General features: G+C 46.8%; 1 protein-coding gene across 1 annotated transcript in view; it reads left to right on the top strand.

Annotated features, from left to right (window-relative positions):
- The window catches only part of LOC147734664 (uncharacterized), a 5,992,067-nt gene that overhangs the window by 899,212 nt on the left and 5,071,487 nt on the right, over positions 1-21,368 (top strand). Inside the window, exon 7 of the mRNA XM_086952471.1 lies at positions 11,432-11,558. Within this exon, the coding sequence (XP_086808597.1) occupies positions 11,432-11,558 (127 nt within the window). The remainder of the gene's footprint in view (positions 1-11,431; positions 11,559-21,368) is intronic.

Genomic DNA, 21,368 nt, shown 5'->3' with positions numbered 1-21,368 from the left:
GACCTAGCTTTGTTTATCCTCCTTCTCCCTCTGTTTCTTATCCATATCCTAGCAGTCATGACTCTAAAAGCAGGTTCTTCTTCAGATGGAGGGGTCGGTTTCAAGATCGGAGCCAACAAGCCTAAGAAAAGGCAATCCACGCAGGATACACAAAATGCTTCTGGTGCAGACCAGGAGAGTCTGAGGTGCCTCACCTTTGCAGAGAGGCACAGGCTAGTCTGGGGCAACCAGACCAGCGAGGTGATCCACAAGGAGAGTCGTCACAGAGGCTACTAGCCAACGGGTTAGCAACCGGACAACACATCGAGCAGAACACAAGCAGAAGGGCCCCACGCAGATATCGTGAAGTGTGGAGGGGTGGTCTTCGGTGCAGGTGGAGCTTGGTGTCGGGGTGTCTCAGTCCCCAGTGCACACCTTCGAGGAGGCATCAGGAGCTGCGCTGTTAGCAAGGTGAAGAATTTCCAAGTTGCCTGGTTCCACGGGTTCCTACGCCTTCCACGGGGCTCAGCTGTGCTGGACTCGTGTAGTGGGGTCAGAGAGGTCCGGGAGTCGAGGTCTTGTCAGGGTCTGTGCTCGGGTTCCGGCGGGAACGGGGACAAAGCAAGCCGTCGAGTTGCTGGATTGTGCCTGGTTGCCCAGGGTGGTCACTCCTTGGCCACAAGGGAGATTCTTCAGTCTTCAACTCAGGTGAATGTCGAAATGTCCATTGTTTCGTCTCAAGTCGATTCCAGGATTAATCTAAAGTCTCCTGGGTCAGCTCCTACCTTTTTTAAATAAAGGGGGCAGGTTTAGTTTCTAGGTCCCTTCTGTGGATGAGACCAGGAAGGGGGGTGGTAACACCCCCTTTCCTTTGTCCAGTTTCGTGCCAGAGCTGGGGCTGGAGTGCCCCAGAAACTTGTTTGAACTGGGGTATCCATGAAGCACCTAGTGTGCCTCAGGCAGTGTCTCAATCTATTCAGCCCTCCCTGTCCCAATACACATCCTCCTGTCTGGGGTGGTGCTCGCAACTCCCCAAGCAGGAAACCTATTGTCCAAACCTCTGTGACTGGAAGGACTCCGAGCAGCAGGAGGTCAGACTTGTGTCTGTGGCAGCAGCATCCATTTTGTGATGCTGGGGCTCCTGTTAAATTTAACCGGGATAGTCAGAACTAACATGTCTTCTCCCTCTAGAAGGGTGGAATGCTACCCCGTCGCCAAAATTGGTGAGGAGTTAGTATTCCAAAGCGTATGACACCTTACACGACATGTTGGGATAAAGCCAAACCAAAGTTAGCATTTAACCGCGAGGTTCATAATGCACTTAAGAGTATATGGTATGGCAATATCATAGAACAGCTATAAGGACATGGTTCCGAAAGCTGCAGACAGGCTCAGCTCATGCTAGAGCATCATCTCGCACATAACCAAGCACTCTGCCTCCAGGATTGTTAAGGCCTGCCATAGGAGTGACTTATAGGTTACTATGTGCCTATATGTAAGTAGGTATAGGAATACTACACCGAAGCAAGGGGTGGTTACACGACCTTGCCCCAGCTGAGTGATCAGCCAGTTGTGTCTTTTTGAGTGGCCAGCCAGGGGTGGCATAATACATGCTGCAGCCCCTGTAGGCCTTGGTTACACCTAGGCCCTGAGTACCTAGGGTACACTTCTACAGGGGCTGACAAGGTGAACCAATTCCCAATTGTGGATGTACCTAGAGTACATGGTAAATTTAGAGAGAGTGCATCTGGGCTGTGGGTCTGATTAGCAGGCCCACAGCCACATCTAAGTCGAAAACCAGTAAAGCAAAAGCAAAAAGTAGGGGTGACCATAGGAAGCAGACCCTACTAACCTACAGACTACATTTTAGCGCCAATGAAGCAAGACACCACAATTCAAGAGGTCAAGCACCTAGTGAGAGGGATCTCGGGTCACTCCCCGATATGGACACTCCTTACAGTTGGAACTCAGAGGGTGGGATGTGTGGCGCCGATCAATGCCTCGTTTCTTCAAAATGAAGAGACCAAAAAAACCTCATTCTCTCAATAGACTAGTATTTCCAAGAAAACGTTGGGACTGTGAAATCGCCGGTAGTTCTCTGGAAAGCCTTTAAAACGGTGCTAGGGGGGAAGCTCTCTCCATAATCGCTGGACGTCGCAAGGAGCGAGAGGCGCAGGTGGTAACCATGGAAAGCCATCTCCTCTCTTTAGGCAAAGGGACGGTGGCTCGGAAATTCTGCACCAGATACAACTTAAGGCAGCAGAATACAAGGCTTTAGCTACTGACGCTGCTTAGACCCTTGCAAGAGATAGGGAGGGCCGGTTATATGACGAAGGGGACAAAGCGGGCAAGTTAATAGCCTGGCTGGACAAAATGAAACAGGCACAGAGGGTGGTGGCCGAGCTTAGAACGTACTCTGGGTCCCTCCTTACCGAACCCCGTGAGATAGTGAGGGAGGTTGCAGGGCATTTTCAAAAAGTGTATTGCAGGGGTTCTGATCGCTCGTAAGAAGACTCATTCGATCTACTGACCGATATCAAACTGCCCACCCTCTCAGATGATTAACGAGAGCAGTTGGAGGTGTCGCTAAACATGGGGGAACTAACAAGGGCCATCCATGACCTCCGGCCTGGAAAGGTCCTTGGGCCCAAAGGTCTACCTATCGAGCTCTACAAGCTAAAGCCCGACTGCCTGAGCTAGCACCTAAAACACATGTTCGAAGAAAGTAGGGAGCGAGATCTACTGCCGAGAGACCAACGCATAGCCACAATTGTGACCACTCCTAAGGAAGGGAAACCAAAAGAATGATCCTACAGACCAATATCACTGCTAAACGCTGAGCCTAAAATCCTGGTGAAAGTACTTGCTAATAGACTCAAGCCGGTACTCAGCAAGCTGGTGCACCCGGATCAGTCGGGATTTATGCCCCACCGCAACACGATGCTTAACCTGCGCCATCCCCACGGAGTGTTCGTGCGGTGCCACACGATTCAGGAGGGTGCGGTGGTGGTCTCACTAGACGCTGCAATGGCGTTCGACACGCTTGAGTGGCCATATGTGATGGCGGTTCTTCAAAAACTGGGTTTTGGTCCAAACTTTATTGGCTGGCTACGCCTCCTCTATACCGAGCCTCTCGCCCAGGTGGTAGTGAGCAATAAAATTTCAGAGTTCTTTACTCTGGGAAGAGGGACGCAACAGGGGTGTCTCCTTTCACCGTTACTTTTTGCCCTCTCCCTAGAACCGTTGGTTGCCTGGATACAACAGGATCTTTCTAAAGGGGCTTCAGTGAGCTGACTGGTGGGAAGACAGAATTTCGCTTTACACGGATGACATCCTCTCGTTATGTTATGTTATATTTACTTATATAGCGCACAGCTGCCCCAGCTAAGGGGCGTCCCGGCGCTTGTACCTCGCAAATCCCCGTAGGTCCCTTATTATGGCCTTGGACATTTTTACCAACTTTGGGAAGAATTCAGGGTACAGTTTTAACTGGGGAAAGTCACTCCTTTACGCCCTTCCTGGCACCCCCACAATAATCCGGCTCAACTGCCCAATCAAGGTAGCCACGGAAGGGTTCATGTATTTAGGAATTTTTATATCAAAGGAGAAGGCCATCAGATACGAAAAGAATCTCCTGCCGCCCTTGAGACGGCTGAAGAGAGACACCCATACCTGAAAGAGGCTCCCGCTGTCCCTACTGGGTCGGGCTGCGCTCTTTAAAATGATGGCGCTGCCACGGTTTCTCTACGCCCTCCAAAATTACCCAGAGCTAGTTCCGCATAAATATTTTGCTGCCATCGAGGCCACCCAGCGGGACCTTCTGTGGACTGGAATGCCCCGAAAATCCTTGCAGAAACTCATGCTAGGATGGTATGATGGAGGTATAGCCCTCCCGGACATCCGGAAATACTACTGGGTGGCGCACCTTTCCGCCATAAACCATGGCACTTACTGTTACGGAAACGACCCAGGCTATGGGATGGATAGATGGCTCCTCCCAGGCGGAAACTTCAAGGCTGCACTCTATTCTAGGCCCAACAGATACCCTCTCACAGGACCAACGAAACACTCGGTCCAACTCTGGCATATTGTTAACCGATAACTGGGATGGGCCGGACAACTTACACTGGCTAACCCGCTATATGCTTCTGAAAGGTTGGGTACACTGAGCCGCACCAAAGGCTTTCACAACTGGGACCTGATAGGGATATCATCTCACATAAAAGACCTGTGGGGCCCTCATGAAGTGGTTCCCTTCGCTTCGCTCCAAACACTTACGAATTGGCGCGCACGGAGAATTTCTCTATCTGCGGATTAGGCATTCCTTCCAGGCAAACATCCCACCGGGGACACAGCTCCCGGAATCCTTCCCCCTCGAGGACAGGCCGCTAGATGGCCACCTCCCAGAAAGGGGTATTTCCCTCACATACAAAAAGCTGATCAACCACACCCCGGCCCCCTGCTGGCACTTAGGGGGAAGTGGAAGGCGATCGGACTTGATATCGACGATAAAGAATGGAGAGAGGCACTTGCATCCCCCAAAGAAAAAGCTATTTCAGCTCTAAATTAAGATTAATTCAGTTGAAAATACTACATTGAGTATATATATCTGGCACCAGGCTGATGTTAATGGGCCGCAGTGAGGATGGGCTCTGTAGGAAGAGATGTGGGGAGAGGGGAACCTTTTTTCACATATATGGGAGCGCCCTGTGCTGCAAGCTTACTGGAGGCGGATACACGACTGTATGCGGGAGATATGGGGGGTGCAACTGTGTCCAGAGGTTAAGAGGTGCCTTCTGAACATTTGGGAGCCCATAGATCTTTCGTCCAAAGGTAAAATGTGGGTAACACTAGGATTGGCAATCGCTAAAAGAAATATAGCAAGGTTGTGGTGAGCGATAACACCTCCAAAGCTCAGCTCCTAGAAGAGGGATATGCACTTGTGCATGATCAAAGAAAAGACGGTTTATGTAGCTCGGGTCTGCCTCCGGAAGTGGGTAGGTATATGATCCAACTGGAATGAATATTGCGGTCAATTGTGTGAACCACCCCTTATTACACCCATTGACGATCTAATCACAATCTAAAGACTTCTACATTGATAGTATCAAATGACACCCTCTTGCAGCCATGATCCACTTGGATTGTAATTATGATGATCTCTTTGTGTAATCTGTGGTTCCTGTATGTGATGACCACCTAATTTTGTTGCTTTTACCAATAAAAAGTCTTTAAAAAATAAAAATAAAATAAAAAAGAAGCCCTCTTCTCTAACATCTGAGAAGTCAGAGAAGGTGAAGTGAAGTGAAGAAAGTTACACCGTCGACTGGCTCGTCGGCGGTACCGTCAGCGTCGATGACGGTTACAGCGACGACGACAAGAGTGTCAACAAAGGTTTCGACGACGACAGCGGCAACGACGAGGGTGTCGTCGACGGCAGTGGGGACGAGGGTGTCGTCGACAAGAGCAACTACGACTATGACAGGAGCGTCGACGGCAGTGTCGACGACGCCCATCTCGTAGTCGATGATTGAACCGTCAACGGTAGATCTTCCGTCGACGACCTCGTTGACAATGGTTTCTCTGACAACACCATCGCCGACGGTACCGTCGACGTAGAAGATTACAATTTCCTTAAAGAGGATAACGCCGGATATGACATCTCCAAGGAGGGTTACCCCCTTGCCTCCCGCACTGTTGATTGAGGAAGACGAGAATTCTGATGGGGATGATCAGGACTCTTTTGGCTATGCACATAGTCCTTGACAATTGTTAGTGAAATGCCAAGAGACTGATTCTGAGGGCGAGTACCTTCATGAGTGCTCTTACCAGCAGTCCTATCGACGACAGGAAAGCGCAGGCCAGGAGATGGTTTCAGTTCCTTCATCCTTTTGGCAGATCTTCATGGCATGTTGCAAGATTATCGGGCCAGGTTTTCTCAGGCTCCTCCTCCTGCTGCCTCTTTCCCTGCAGTACAGGCTGTACCTGCACCATCGGCTTCTACAATGGTTTCTCCAGAAGTACCATCCCAGGTGGTTTCTCAGCCACACACACCTGGCCTAAGTATACCTCCAGTGGCCCAGGATGTTCAGGGTGATTCCTCAGACGAGGATCAGGATGATGGCAACAGGTCTAACCAAGGTTTAGAGTGGGATGATTATGTGATCCCGGACCCAGCGACACCTACTCCGGACCCAGTGGACTCTCCCACGGCTGATATTGTGTTTTTTTTTCACAAGCTCATGGAGAGAGCCTCCAGTAGATTCAAACCTCCAATGCCTTCTGTGCAAACAGAGTGCTTCCTCTATGATTTTAAGGAGCCCTACAGGAAGGTAATCCGGTCCATTCCCATTGTCAGCCATGTCTGGGATGAGAGTTTAAAGGCAAGGACGAACCCGGCTACGGTGATTCTAGTACAAGGCCACTGAGGATTGTACGGCATCTTTGATTGGGCAACCTAAACCTGATTCAGTAATATCGCAGGCGGCGCAGAGAAAGTCACGTAATCCTTCTGCACCCCTGACAACTCCTCCTGATAAGGAGGGCAGGCGCCTTGATAATGTAGGGAAGAGATTTTCCTCTATGGCAAGTCTTCTGGTACGGGCACCGAATGCGTTGGCGATCCTTGGCAGATATGATCGCCAAATGTGGTGCGATCTTTCACCATATTTGGGCCAACTCCCCCAGGAGTCCAAGACGGAGGGCAAGAAGATCCTGCAGGAGGGGGAAGCGACATCAGCAGAGCTGATACTGTGCCATGGATATTGCCACTATGGCTTTCCGTTCCCTGACAGGCGCAGCGGTTCTTCGTCTCCAAGGAGGGCTCAGGGCGACATGGTTCAGGCCGGAGGTCCAAAACAAGATCCTGGACCTCCCATGTGATGGTGAGGCATTGTTTGGCAAGCATATTGATGATGCCGTCCAGGACAATAAAAAGGATACCTAGACGGCTAGATCTCTCGGTACTCTTCAGTATCGGAAGGTTCCTCTCCGGGGAGCCAGAGGAAAGAGTACTACTTCTTACAGAGGTTCGTACCAACAACAACGATACTCTTCATATAGGTCAACGCCTCAATCGTATCAGCAACCTTACCAGTAGAAACCAGGCCAAACCTCGTCTTTCTCTAGGTCCAATGCTAGAGAAAAGCAGAATCGCCAGGGACGTGATTCTTCCAAAAGGCAATAGCGGTGTTCTGGCTCTGCCTGCTGTACCCACCTCCCCATCAACATCTGTGGGAGGCAAGGGGTCTCAATACCTCCACAACTGGAAACGGATAACATCAGACAGTTGGGTGCTCAACATTATTCAAGAGGGAGTTTATTTAAATACCACCTTCCAAGCCCCCTGCTGCCATCCCTTTGAAACATCTGCGTCTCTTGCGGCTCGAAGTTCATCAGATGCACCACAAGGGAGCGGTAGAGCTGGTTCCATTCTCTCAAAAAGGGGAAGGTTTCTATTCCAGATTTTTCCTGGTCAAGAAGACGCTGGAGAAATGGCACCCCATTTTAGAACTCAGGGAGCTAAACACCTATCTCATTTCTCAGTCCTTTCGGATTGTCTTCCTCCAGGATATCTTGCGTCTCCTCAATCCGGGAGATTTCATAGCCACTCTTGATCTCGAAGATGCGTATTTTCACATACCCATTCATCCAGCCCACCGGAGGTTTCTTCAATTCACAGTAGCCAAGAGCCACTTCCAATTCAAAGTTTTACCCTTCGGACTTTGCTCTGCCCTGAGGATCTTTACCAAGGTGCTGGCACCGGTGGCAGCTTTCCTAAGGAAGCAGCATTTTCAGGTCTTCCCATACCTGGACCACTGGTGAAGGCCCCGTCCAGGGGGGCAGCGGAGGAAATGGTCAGGCCATGTACAAACCTATTCAGGAATCTGGGTCTCACTCTCAACAGGGAGAAGTCGTCTCTCTTCCCTTCCAGGACAGCCCGGTTCCCGGGTGCTATCCAGGACACGACTCTCAGCAAGGCTTCTCCATCCTTCGAAAGGCAAGAAAAAGTGAGGTCCATGGCTTATTTGTTGAGAAAAAGAAATTGTCTTTCAGTACGCCGTTACATATCCCTTCTAGGAGTGATTTCGTCATGCATTCCTCTAATACCCCAATGCAGATTGCGGATGCGATCTCTTCAGACAGGCAATGGCAACAAGTTCACTGCTCATTCAACGACAAGGTGTTGATTACTGCAACAATGAGAAAGGCAGCCTGGTGGTGGACGAAGGAAGAGAACTTATCCCAAGGTCTATCCTTCGTAAGCGATCCAGCTCCTCAAGTGGTAATGACAGATGCCTCGCTAGAGGGCTGGGGTGCGGTGCTTCAGGACTTACATGTAAGCGGGCATTGGTTGCCCCAGCACTGCCTTCCTCACATCAACCTCCTGGAGCTCAGAGCGATCTGTCTGGCGTTGCAAGCATTTCTTCCAAGATTGCAGGGTTCAGCAGTTCTCGTCTGCACGGACAACACCGCGGCCATGCACTACATAAACAAGGAAGGGTGCACCAGATCTCTTCTGTTGTCACAGGAGGCCCAAGAAATTTGGGAATGGGCAATCCTACACGGAATATCGTGACAAGCAGAGCACCTGCCAGGAGTGATAAACGAAAGCGCGGACAGGCTCAACAGGCTTTCGTTATTCAGCCACGAACAGGAACTGAACCAGACGGTCTTGGAGGAGATTTTCCATCGGTCTGGCAAACCCTTGATAGATCTCTTTGCCACCCCGGTGAACAGAAAAGGACAGTTTTACGCAAGCAGGCTACACCATCAAAGATCGCTGGGGAATGCGCTTTCGATAGCTTGGTCAAGAGCATTTGTTTACGCCTTTCCCCCAGTCCTTTGATTCCAAGGCTACTCAAGAAGATCAAGACGAAACCGTGCAGGATGATCCTAATCGCTCCAGCTTGCCCGAGGCAGTTTTGGTTCACATAGCTTCATCTCCTTTCTCTGGCCCCCTCCACATCCTTTGCGGGTGATCCCGGATCTTCTCACGATGTCCCAGGGTCAGATCTGGCATCCGGATCCTTACACCTGTCAGCATGGCTCATGAGCAGGGAGAGTTCCTAAACTTTCACCTCTCGGACGAGATAAAAGATGTCCTCTCTCAGGCGAGAGCTCCTTCCGCTAACAAGACTTACAGTTTGACATGGAAACGATTTTGCATCTGGTGCCAGAAGAAGGGTGTTGACCCTTTCTCATCTGAGCCTCATCAGGTTCTTCCTTATCTCCTGTCCTTGGCTAAGCAGGATTGGCTCATTCATCCATAAAGGTTCACGTAGCGGCAGTTTCTCGCTACAGACGCACTGCATCTGGACCTTCTCTTTGGTCATCCAGAATTGTCAAACAGTTTCTCAAGTGTCTGTTTCGAGTGGCATTTGAACTTGGTTCTCACCCAGCTGATGAAACATCCCTTCGAACCGATTCATCGAGCAGATATAAAATTCCTCTTGTGGAAACTGGCACTCCTTCTTGCTCTCACTTCTGCAAGACACATTGGAGTATTGCAAGCTCTCACAATACAGAAACCTTTTCTCCAATTCAAAAAGAATACTGTAATTCTAAGGACTAATCCAAAGTTCATACCAAAAGGGCCTTCAGACTTTCATCTCAACAAACCAGTGATTCTCAAGGCTTTCTTTCCTCAACCTTCCACGCCGGCGGAAAGGTCACTTCATTCACTGGATGTGCAGCGGTGCTTGAAATGTTATCTGGACCGCACTAAAGAATTTTGAAAATCTTCTCAATTATTCATCGCATTTAGTGCTCCTTGCAAGGGCTTGCCCCTGTCTAAGCAGGGTATTGCTAGATGGATCTCCAGTGCCATACAGTTCTGTCATTCTGCAGCGGGCAAGACTCTAGACGGCAGAGTTAGAGCACACTCCACAAGTCCAAGGCCTCCTCTACGGCTCTCTTTGCGGGAGTTCAGATTAAAGACATTTGCAGAGCTGCAACTTGGAGCAGCACACACACCTTCACAAGACATTACTGCCTGGAAACCTCAGCACAAGAAGACACAGCTGTAGGCCAGGCAGTCCTGAGGAACCTCTTCCACTGAGTGGTGAACTTTCCTTTCTTCCCTCCTTCCTTTTCTTACTGTTACTTGCACATTTTTCTATGTGTTTTTTATGTGATTGCACTGTTGATTCAGGTATTTCAAAAAAGAGGTAATGGAGGAAGAGATAAAGAGGGAGCAAAATGTGCTCTCTGACTTCAAGCTACTCTGACACAAGGTATGGGAATCTATGAAAGTTCCAATACTGGAGTAAGAAAACAAATTACTTACCTGTAACTTTAGTTCTCCAGTATTGGTAACTTTCATGTATTCCCATGCGCCCACCCTCCTCCCCTGGGAAAGCTCAGCCCTCAGCAAGTTTGGTATACTGTTACACAACGGCTACAAAAATCTGAGGCTCTGATGTTCTCTCCGGAGGGTTCTATGGGGTGGGCCTAATCTGATTGACTGTTGCTTTGCTTTGGTCTCTTTTGCAAAAAGAGGTGGATATGCTGCAAATGGGAATGATGCCTAGGCCTTTTTCTTACTCTTTTGTACCTACTGCTATGATATTTTGTTACAGAGACTCCCATTCCAACGACGGGCAATTATACTAGCTATGGCAATCTATGAAAGTTTCCAATACTGGAAAACCAAAGTTACAGGTATGTAACTTGTTTTCTTCTCCTCCGTACTTGCTTTGGCAACATCCATTGTGCTTTGCTGTTGTTTGGTATTTGTTTGTCAGTTTTTTTTCTAGTTTTATTGTGATTTTTCTCTGGCGTGTGTGAATTGCAGGTCTGTAGCTGGTTTTCACAGATTTTTGTATCACGATTGACCTCATTGCAGCTTTTTTAGCGTTTGCGTTTCACACTCCCTGCACAAACTGCTTTATTGGGGTTCGTTCTCTGGTGGCAGCTTCCCTAATCCGAGGCTGGGATACCAAATGTTTAAGATGGAGATATTGAAAGTGGTCGCTGCTTGAGACATGAAACGCTCTTTGGCAGCTCTCAAATGTAATCACGTCAAAATTGTGAAAAAGGTACAAGACCATCAAGCAGCCGCCCTCCCTCCAAGCGCCAAATGGGCCCTCTCTCAATACTGGGTGGAAGTCTGGTTTGAAGTGGATAGGAGTGTAAGGCGAAGGGAAGGATATCCATCTACCATCCCTCATAACGTCATACCACCTTGAGGGTGGTTTGTGTCGGGCTACTGCACTGCACTATTTTATTGTCACATTTATTCTTACAATATATAAGAAACTATTGTGTACTGTTTAGACTCCTATTAGTAAGATTAATGATTTATTTAGCTTTTACTGAGTACATCCTGGAACAAAAGGTTTTATGTTTTTTGAGGTGTTGTTTCTTTTAGGGCAAAATATGAGTTTTCCTCCAAAACTATAATGATTCTTTTAATATAATTCACCTTATACATTTCATTTGTTTCCCTCAGGTTGATAGCAGGAATGATCGCCAGAAAGAAAATGGCCACTTTTGAGCGTTTGTTGTGGAGAGTCTCAAGGGGAAATGTCTGGATAAAATATAGTGAAGAGACCTATAATGTTCTTGACCTAGCAACGGTATGTGTAAGAGCACCTAAGATTAGTCTGTTACTTTTAATTAACACAAATATATTTTTAAGAACATAAATCCAAGGTTCAGAATGATATGGGTAGGGGAGAAATGTTAGCAGGAAAGCAATAGCAGTAAGGAAATAGATTGTCCATTTTTTTAAGCTCAGGCAGCTTACAAAGAATAGTTTCAAAGCATTGGATCTTCTATATATTCATATGCTTTTATTTTTATTTATTTATTTTATATTCTTATAAAGCGCCAGACTAGACCCCCGAAGGGGTATCTCCGCGCTATTGCTGTACCACGAGAGTGTGCTAAATCCGAGAGTGTGTCTAATATAGGGTGCAGAAGCTGGAAGGCAGTTATTTGTCAGGATACAAATACGTTTTTAAAGTCTTTCGGAAACTCAGATGACTGGGGATTGATCTGAGTTCTGCAGGCAAAGAATTCCAGAGTGCTGGTCCGGCATAAGCTAACGCACGGCCACCTTGTCTGGCCTTTTTTACTCTTGGTGTCTGCAAGAGCTGCTGATGACTGGAGCGCAGAGGTCGCCCAGGGATGTAGGACTGAACGATCTTAGCCATGTATTTAGGGCCCTCTCCTATCATGCTCTTGTGTATGGTGCATAAAGTTTTGAATTGGACTCGCTTCCTCACTGGGAGCCAGTGGAGTCTCAACAGCAGGGGATTAGAAGGAGTCCTTGCTGGAGCGTTCAGGACAATCCTTGCTGCTGTATTTTGGATTACTTGCAATTTACTGAGCTGCTCCTCGTTAGCTCAGAGGAGCAGCCCATTGCAGTAATCCACCCTGCTGATGACCAAAGCCTGCACCAGCGTTTTTCTGTGGTGGTCTGGTATGTAGGGGAAGACTCGTCTCAACATCCCAATAGCCCGGAAGCAGGTGCCACAACCTGATTAACAAGTCCCTTAAAGGTAAGTTGCTGATCGAAGAGCACTCCCAGGTTCCTAACAGAGCTCTTAGGAGTGGGGACAGGACCTAGCTCCACGGGCCACCAGTCAGATGACCAATATGTTGCCGCTTGTCCAAAACACATGACCTCCGTTTTCCCCACATTACACTGCAGACAGTTAGTTGACATCCAGTCTGCAATGGCTCTCATGCCATCTGCAAAAGATCTTTTTATGGCAGATGTGAGAGTTTTGAAAGGGAAAAGGAGTTGGGTGTCGTCAGCATACGACACCGGGGTGAACCCGAAAGATCTAGCTAAGTTAGCTAGGGGTGCCACATACACATTGAAAAGTGTAGGACTAAGGCATGAGCCTTGTGGCACTCCCTTATTGAGCTCCCTTAGCGTGGATTTGTGGGAGCCCAGCCTAACTTCTTGGACACGACCAGTCAAAAAGCTCTTCATCCATGTCAGAGCCTCTCCCTCCACACCCACCTCACCTAGGCGATCATGAAGCACCGTGTGAGACACCGTATCGAAAGCGGCGGAAAGGTCCAACAGCACCAGAATCATGGAACTGCCCTCATCCAGTGCCATTCTGATGTTATTGGTCACTGTCTGAAGGGCTGATTCTGTGCTGTGGTTTGGCCTGAAACCAGATTGTGAATAGTCCAGGCCATCCGTCGCTTCCAGATGTTGAGAAAGATAGGTGTTCACGTGCCTCTCTGTAACCTTGCCCAGGTAAGGCAGGAGGGAGATAGGTCGTAAGTTGGAGAGGTCTGTCCAAGGAGAAGATGCCTTTTTTCTAATCGGGTTCACCACCGCCCTTTTCCAATCTGCAGGAACCTGACCTTTTTTTAGGGAGATGTTAATCACATCCAGCATGTGCGGTCCCAAAAGAGAAATCATGGGGCCGACCATTTTAGTTGGAATAAGGTCATTAGGCGATCCAGATTTAATGTGGCTGCAGAGGGAAAGGAGCTCTGTGTTGGTGATTGGAGGAAAAGATGAAAGGGTAGGTTTGTTGCTAGATACCAGTTTTTGAGGATGGGGGTGGCCTGTGTTAGTAATTTTTATAGCGTCATTGGCTGTTACTATTTTTTCATAAATGTTGTTTATTTTATCCTCAAAATATCTTGAGACTTCATCACATAGCTCTTGTGAGAAGTCCTCAGAGTTGTCACAAGCAGTCGGCTTAATAAAATTCTGCAGAATGTTAAAAAGCTCCTTAGAGCAGTTGCCAGCCTGTGCTATCTGCTGCGTTAAATGTTGTTTCCTGGCTTGCTTGATGTTTTTATAATACTTGGATTGAGTGTCTAAGAAAGCTACTCTACTGCTCTCGGTCTTCCCTTTTCTCCAAGCTTTCTCAGCTCGTCTGCAGTTTTGCTTAGCTACCCTCAGTTCGTGGGTATACCAGCTATCTTGTTTAAGCACAGGATACTGTTTGTGTTTTTTTAATGGGGCTACAATGTCAATAGCTTGTTTAATAGAGACATTGAGCTTAGTTAAGGCCATATCAGCAGTGTCAGTTGCTAAAATTTCAGGATTTGTCCAGAATTCCTGGATTTTATTGGCAGTGACTTTATGCCACTCTCGTCGCCAAATAGGGGGAAGAGGAACACTCTTAACAGTTCTTACAGGGGTTACCAGAAGAAATTCAAGCATGGAGTGGTCTGTCCATGCTATTTCTTTTGCCGAGGAACAAATTACTTTAGCACAATTACAAAAGAGTAAATCCAGCGTATGTCCTCCTTTATGGGTGGGTCCATGATTTTGTAATTCCAGACCTAAGTTAGCAAGGTCTGTAATCAGGGCAGTGGCATCAGAAAGTGTAGGTAGATCAACATGTGTATTGAAGTCTCCAAGAAGAAGAAAATCTTCTTTAGATTTAATGTGAGGGGCAAAATTCGTATTGGATCCTGGGGGTCGGTATACCAAAGCACCTTTCCAGGTTATATGATTCGTGTAGGTAAATTTAAAAATCATTATTTCTAGCTGAGAGTGCATGTGTTGCTCACTTATAACTGAGTTTTATACAGTCTTTGTGTATAATAGCGAGACCGCCTCCGGTTCTTATTTCTCGGTCTAGATGTTTAATCTTATACCCAGCAGGGATCCCCATGGCAATAGCAGTAACTGTATGTGGTTTTAGCCATGTTTCAACCAGGAAGCAGATATCTGGTTGCATAGAGTAAATTAAATCCCAAACTTGATGTTGATGTTTGGGTAATGACCGTACATTAAGAAAAAAACTCCTAAGGCCCGAGGGAGGGGGTTTAAGAACCGAGGGGGATATACTATTTCCAGATAGACGGTGACATTGCAGGCAGGAGAAACCTCCCTCTACACAATGCCATGGGATTTTCGTGCTACATGACCATGATGGTCTAAGGGACAGAAGCGTTTGAGCCGAGTAACTAATTATCCGTGTATCCTTACCGGTCAGAGCTCGTAAGGCAGGATCAGAATCCATCGCCCCTCGCCCCGTCCTGTCGCGGAAGGGCGCAGACGGGCTTTTCTTCGGCGCTTCTTAGGCGCGCTCGAAGGCGCCCCTTGCGCGCAACCGCTGCGCGCTTATTGGAAGGGCGTGGCTAAATAGCCCGGAGTGAGGTAGCCACTAGAGCGCTAACCTCAGCTCCGGGAAAACCGGAAGTGCTGTCTGCCTGGCTCTTGCCTGTCCGCCCTCCGCACAACGGCACTATTGCCGGGTCGGAACGAGGCGGGCAGGCGGTAAGATCGAGCCCAGGTGATTAGAGGGAGAGAAACAATTTTTCAATGGAACACGTGAGTCTGTCCAAGTAAAAACACAGAAATACAAATTAAAATAGAACAGACTATTAAAATCGGTCCGCTCGTTTTAGCGCTTCTCGCAGCCCCCTGTATTTACCAGTTCTTAATAGGAGTAAAAGACACTCTCAAGCACAGCAGCGGGTCTGGGAGATACTGCCACCGTCTCCCTACCGCGTTGGCCCGAGGGTCAGGACGGCCTAAATAGCCCGGAGTGAGGTAGCCACTAGAGCGCTAACCTCAGCTCCGGGAAAACCGGAAGTGCTGTCTGCCTGGCTCTTGCCTGTCCGCCCTCCGCACAACGGCACTATTGCCGGGTCGGAACGAGGCGGGCAGGCGGTAAGATCGAGGCCAGGTGATTAGAGGGAGAGAAACAATTTTTCAATGGAACACGTGAGTCTGTCCAAGTAAAAACACAGAAATACAAATTAAAATAGAACAGACTATTAAAATCGGTCCGCTCGTTTTAGCGCTTCTCGCAGCCCCCTGTATTTACCAGTTCTTAATAGGAGTAAAAGACACTCTCAAGCACAGCAGCGGGTCTGGGAGATACTGCCACCGTCTCCCTACCGCGTTGGCCCGAGGGTCAGGACGGCCTAAATAGCCCGGAGTGAGGTAGCCACTAGAGCGCTAACCTCAGCTCCGGGAAAACCGGAAGTGCTGTCTGCCTGGCTCTTGCCTGTCCGCCCTCCGCACAACGGCACTATTGCTGGGTCGGAACGCGGCGGGCAGGCGGTAAGATCGAGCCCAGGTGATTAGAGGGAGAGAAACAATTTTTCAATGGAACACGTGAGTCTGTCCAAGTAAAAACACAGAAATACAAATTAAAATAGAACAGACTATTAAAATCGGTCCGCTCGTTTTAGCGCTTCTCGCAGCCCCCTGTATTTACCAGTTCTTAATAGGAGTAAAAGACACTCTCAAGCACAGCAGCGGGTCTGGGAGATACTGCCACCGTCTCCCTACCGCCTCCCTACCTACTGCTTGAATCCTTATCCTTTGTCCTGCTGTAAATCCGTAGACCTCAAAGACAGAGTTTGTTCAGCAGCACTTCCACCTGAATTGATGCAATCTGAACTTAAAGCCAATGAGGTGTAAGTATTGTCTCTCCTCCTCCACTTTTAGATGCCACCATTGCTTTGATTTCTTGTGCACGTCATGTGAGAAGGAGGCCTCAAGGAGAGCTCTGCTTTAACCTCTCATTGAATTATTCTGTTCTACTGTAGGATTGAACCAACTCTACCATCATCATTCAGAGTACTGTGAGTTGTTTTAGGTAAACACATTACTCTCTCACCAACTGTCATCATGACTGAGAGAGATACAATCTCTGATCAAATCTTGTTCTACCTTTGGACAGAAATGTTTATACTGAAGATTTCCATAAAGAATGCATTTACTGCATTTATCCTACTCACAAGTTTCCATGCTGTGATATATGTAAGCCTCTATCTTCCAAAACTGTGAAGGGCAGGGAGAGGAGTTTGGTACTATGGGCCAGATTTAGGTAAATCTCATTTACCGATTCATAAATACCGAATTTTACCGATTCGGTATTTATGAATCTGTAAATGAGATGTAGGTAAAAATTCTGTAATTTTACCGAATCGGTAAAATTACCGATTCGGTAAAATTACCGAAAATGTATGTTTTTAAAGCCCCTACATCTCCATAGCCCTTTACTGGTCGGAAACGGCCAAAAATCGGTATTTTCGGCCGTTTCCGACCGGTAAAGGGCTACCTACATCTGGCCCTAAATCTTTTGCAGAGTAAGAAGATAAACCATCCTTCTATGGGTGATGCCCCTTATTTAGGGCTAATTTTATGAAAAGGCCCCTACCAAGCATTTCACTGAAGGTGGCACAGAAAAGACATATAGAGTTTTCAGAATTAGACTTGTTTCATAAAGTTCCTTCAACCACCTCTTCACAGAAAAATAAATCTGCAGTCTCTTCAGAAAAAAGCACTTCAGAAGAGAACGCTTCTCTTTCAAGACTGGGAAAAAATCCCATTCCTATGAGGAACAACCATCATTCAAAAAGAAAAGGCCTCTCCATTGACTGAAACCCAGTAGTCATAATGATAATAAAGAAAACCTCATTGATCCTGTCAATGACAGCAGCGTTATGGACATCAGCACAGTTGAGAAGAGTTTTTCCTGCACCTACATTTCTTTCCCATCAGGGGAACAGCAAGTTTACCTACTCAAATACTAGATTAAGAAGTAGAGGAGAATCTCAGCAATCTCACCTTGGACATGTCAATTCAATTCAATTCAATAGAGACTTTATTTCGGTTTTGTTTCACACCATAAACGTACACAAATAAACAGTACAAGGAAAAATTCATTCTTTAAGAGTCATAATCACATAAAGATGAACATATTACACGTGTCTCATTAATGAGTAAGTAGACAAAATCAACAGTGAAGTGCAAATAATACTGGGTTTACAACATGATAAAAGATCTTTCAATAGATAAGCTCATCATTCCTTAAGAGATATGGAATCACTGGTCCAAGCAATTTCTCAGTGTGACAGTTAATTTTAAACATTCTATTACATGAAGAACACTGTCACTATGCAAAAGCTGTAGATACATAAGTGCTGGTCTTATTTGTTTAAAATTTAGTTTTTTTAAAAGAGCAACAAGGTAACGTCTGTGCGGGTATTCATAAAACCTACATAAAAATATAAAATGCAGCATATCCTGTGGAGACTTCCCGTCGCAGCCACAGGGAGCAGCAGTCTTATTAAAAATATCCGACTTTGTCTAATTAAAAGATGATGAAAAATATTAAACCTAAACCTGGTCAACAGAAATTTTTCATGAGAAGTAAAAGTGCATGTTAAATATGGCTCCATAGTGTCACAAGTTTTTAGCATAACATATTTCCTAATATTGGGTTTCTTAAGCTCCTCCCCTTCTCTTTTTGCCATCCTATCCATATAAAAAGCCCGCTTGATTGCTGCCACATCCCCCTTTACAATCCCGCAAGGGTTTTCAAACAAATTCAAACAGCCAAGCCTTGAAAAGCAGGATTTCAGGTATTTTAGCCAGGGCATGCACATTGAGTTATCCTGAGACACAAGATCTTTCACAATCAGGTGGGTAAGCGGTATATCTTGGTTTAACCACAGTTTTACCCAGCATGTCAGCGGCCTTAGGGCAAATATATCACATTAGTACTGTGTCCCCAGTTCTTCGTGTACCGCCAGATTAGGTGTACTGGCCGTAACACAGAAGACGTTTTAGGAAATTGTTTTCAGTGACCTGTAACTGTTCTGACCTGGAAAACATAGGAAGTACAATCATCTATTCCCTTATTAATTAGTTTTTTTAAAATATTGACAACGTTTTATACTTAGTACACAAAAGGCAAGGGCTAGGACATATAAATCATGCTTAGCACAATCATAACATTTATTCCATGAAGTGAGTAGCGGTCCAGTCCTTGTTTAAAAAAATATGTAAGACAGCCAACGCGTGTTTCGTTAACACCATGGTCCTTATTTATGAAGCACTTGCGCCGCCGGTGCTTCACTTTTAAAATGGGAAAAAGTGACGTACCGGCGGCGCAAGGCCTTCATAAATAAGGCCGCATGACTTTCTCAAGGCTGTAAGGACAGCTCCCATCCCCCAGTCTCTTCTTCCCTTTCGTTCTGTCTTGCTCCTCCACCCTTGCTGGAAACCGTGACTTCAGGAAATGGCTCATATCCTCTCTCCCCTCCCAGTTCCTTCATTCGTTTCCCTGTGAAATGACTCGTGAATTTTGCTCAAGTCTTATTGATAAAATGAGATTTTACTTTTATGTTGGAACAATAAGCACACCATGTGGCTGCTCTCCTGCTGAAACTGATTTGACACAATTGAATTGATGATGGCTCATTGCTGCTACAAGTCGTTTTTTGCACAAAGTAACTTATGAATAAGGTGAGCAAGAGCAATGGAAACTAGAACTGAAGTAATCAAGGAAAGGTAACCAGAAACACTACTACAAGCTCCTTTAGACCTGTCCAATGACCGTCACAAAAAAAAGCTTCCTAAGTGAAGCATTTCCAAAAGCTGGGCTCTTAGAAACATTTACACCACCATTTCACGACCTTAGTGATTTTACTGACAAGGCACATTTTCATGTTGAACATATCACTCCTCATCCTATATAGCTGGTAATGTGCAAACAGTGTCTAATATGTCTATTTCAGGATTTTGTGTACTATCTGCAGATCAAAAGTTTAAATGCTGGAGCCCTTTGTCAGTGTTTCATCTTTCCAGTGTTGATAATGTCTAGACCTGACAGATAATCAATATCCGTTTACAACAAAACATAACAGTAGCATTACGACATCAAGTTTCATTAACAAATAAATGCACCTCAGATAAACATTGACTACGATACTGCCATGGTGCAAGGCTTCTATAAAAATATGTGATTATTTCCTGTTCCTGTCCACTGCATGGCATGACAGTATATCCACATAAGTCAGACATGCTGTCAATTCAACAAAGTAAAACATCTATTTCTTGTTTGTTTTTTGGTCTTGTGACATTTATCTTCAAAGAAGCACTTTTACTGGAAATGACATCTTTTTTGGAGGGGAAAAAACTTCACAATACCAAAAAAAAATAATTAACTAAATATGCCCAGATGTGAAACAGACAATTAGTTATGGATTCCTCACCTTATAATTACACCGAGGCCTCAGATTGGATCCGGAGAATATTTCTTCAGCAGTACCCCTGCGTGTCGGTAGGTGGCGTTGGTCGACTCCGCGTTCATCGTTGGCGTTGAAGTAGCTGGAATGACATCACGGTACCTACTTTGACGCCGTCCCTGCATGCTGACGTCAGTACTTTCTCTTTTCGCGCCAGCCAGCGCAGATCCAGAGAGAGTGGTACGTCAAGTCACTTTTTGACTCCATTTTTGCAACTTTTTGTCAACGTCTTTTTGAGTCATTCCCACTGGTGCACAGGGATGTCATCTCGGCGGACCAGCTTCAAGCCTTGTGGGGTGCGACAAGCTGATGTTGGTTACAGTCTTCCAACTTGTATGCCTCTGGAGCGCAACCACGACCCGAAGTCGAGCTCTGACTGCCAGTCTGTGGCCCGAAGTCTTTGCAGAAGCAGTCTTGAAAGGTTCTGGAGGCCCAGCAGTCGGCTTCGTGCCCCTCGAGGTCCCAGTCGAGAGGGAGTCCACAGGACCGGTCACAGAGCCATCACCACCATTGCTGGTAGAAGTCTTTGTGTAAGTTGAAGCACAAGCAGAAGGCGAAGGAGCCCCGTTGCTCTTCGCATTCTTCCCGTCCGTCAGCCCACATGACTCGGGCTGAGGTAATATGAATTTTATGGTCAGTTGTGTCCCCTATCGTAGACCCCACCGGCTCCATGTACGTGCTTTAAGTACATGTATGTTCCCTCCTCTTTCAGCTATGAAGACGCAAATACATTTGAGTCCAACGTTAACATGTCCTCTTTCAGATCCACCATGAATGGGTCAGATATTCCGTTCCTAAGTGTACCTTGCCAACATCTTTATGTGGTGCACTTTCATGATTTCTAGCTCTGGATAGTTAGGCCCTGATTTCTGCCATCGAGCCTCTTTCTGCCCTCTGTCTCTGAAAGCCGCAGCCTGCTGCTTCCTGACCCTTGACTTACTCCCTGCGCGGCGAGCTGTGCCAGGCTCGGCCTGCCTTGCCTGCCAAGACTGAATTCAACCTTCAAGTTATCTGCTCCGCTCCTCGAAAATACATTCCTGTCTAGTAGTTTACGAAAACATCCTTCCCAGCTGCAGAGCAAAGGGCCCGGCCTCACTGTCTCCATGCAAGTAATTCATAGCTTCCGTTACCATGGTAGGCCCATGGCCCCTCACATCTCATGTAGACACGTAGGCGCATATGCACGCACTAGCAGTCAGTATAGAATAGCCTCTGCCCGAGAGACCTTTCCTTCCAGATAATACAGTTCCTCAAACACAAGATACTAGATATGATTTGGGATTAGGTTGTTCTGACACTCCAGACTTCTGTCTCCTCATGTAGGGCTAAATGTCAAGTCCCCTTCACCCTCCAGTTCCACGTCAATCACACGTCATGCTGCTGCGCGCGCATCTCTGCCACATATT

Source organism: Lissotriton vulgaris, chromosome 1_2 (genome assembly GCF_964263255.1).
Source record: "Lissotriton vulgaris chromosome 1_2, aLisVul1.2, whole genome shotgun sequence".
NCBI classification, from domain to species: domain Eukaryota; kingdom Metazoa; phylum Chordata; class Amphibia; order Caudata; family Salamandridae; genus Lissotriton; species Lissotriton vulgaris.
The sequence above is the reverse complement of the archived record's forward strand: the minus strand, read 5'-3'. Positions and strand labels throughout refer to the sequence as shown.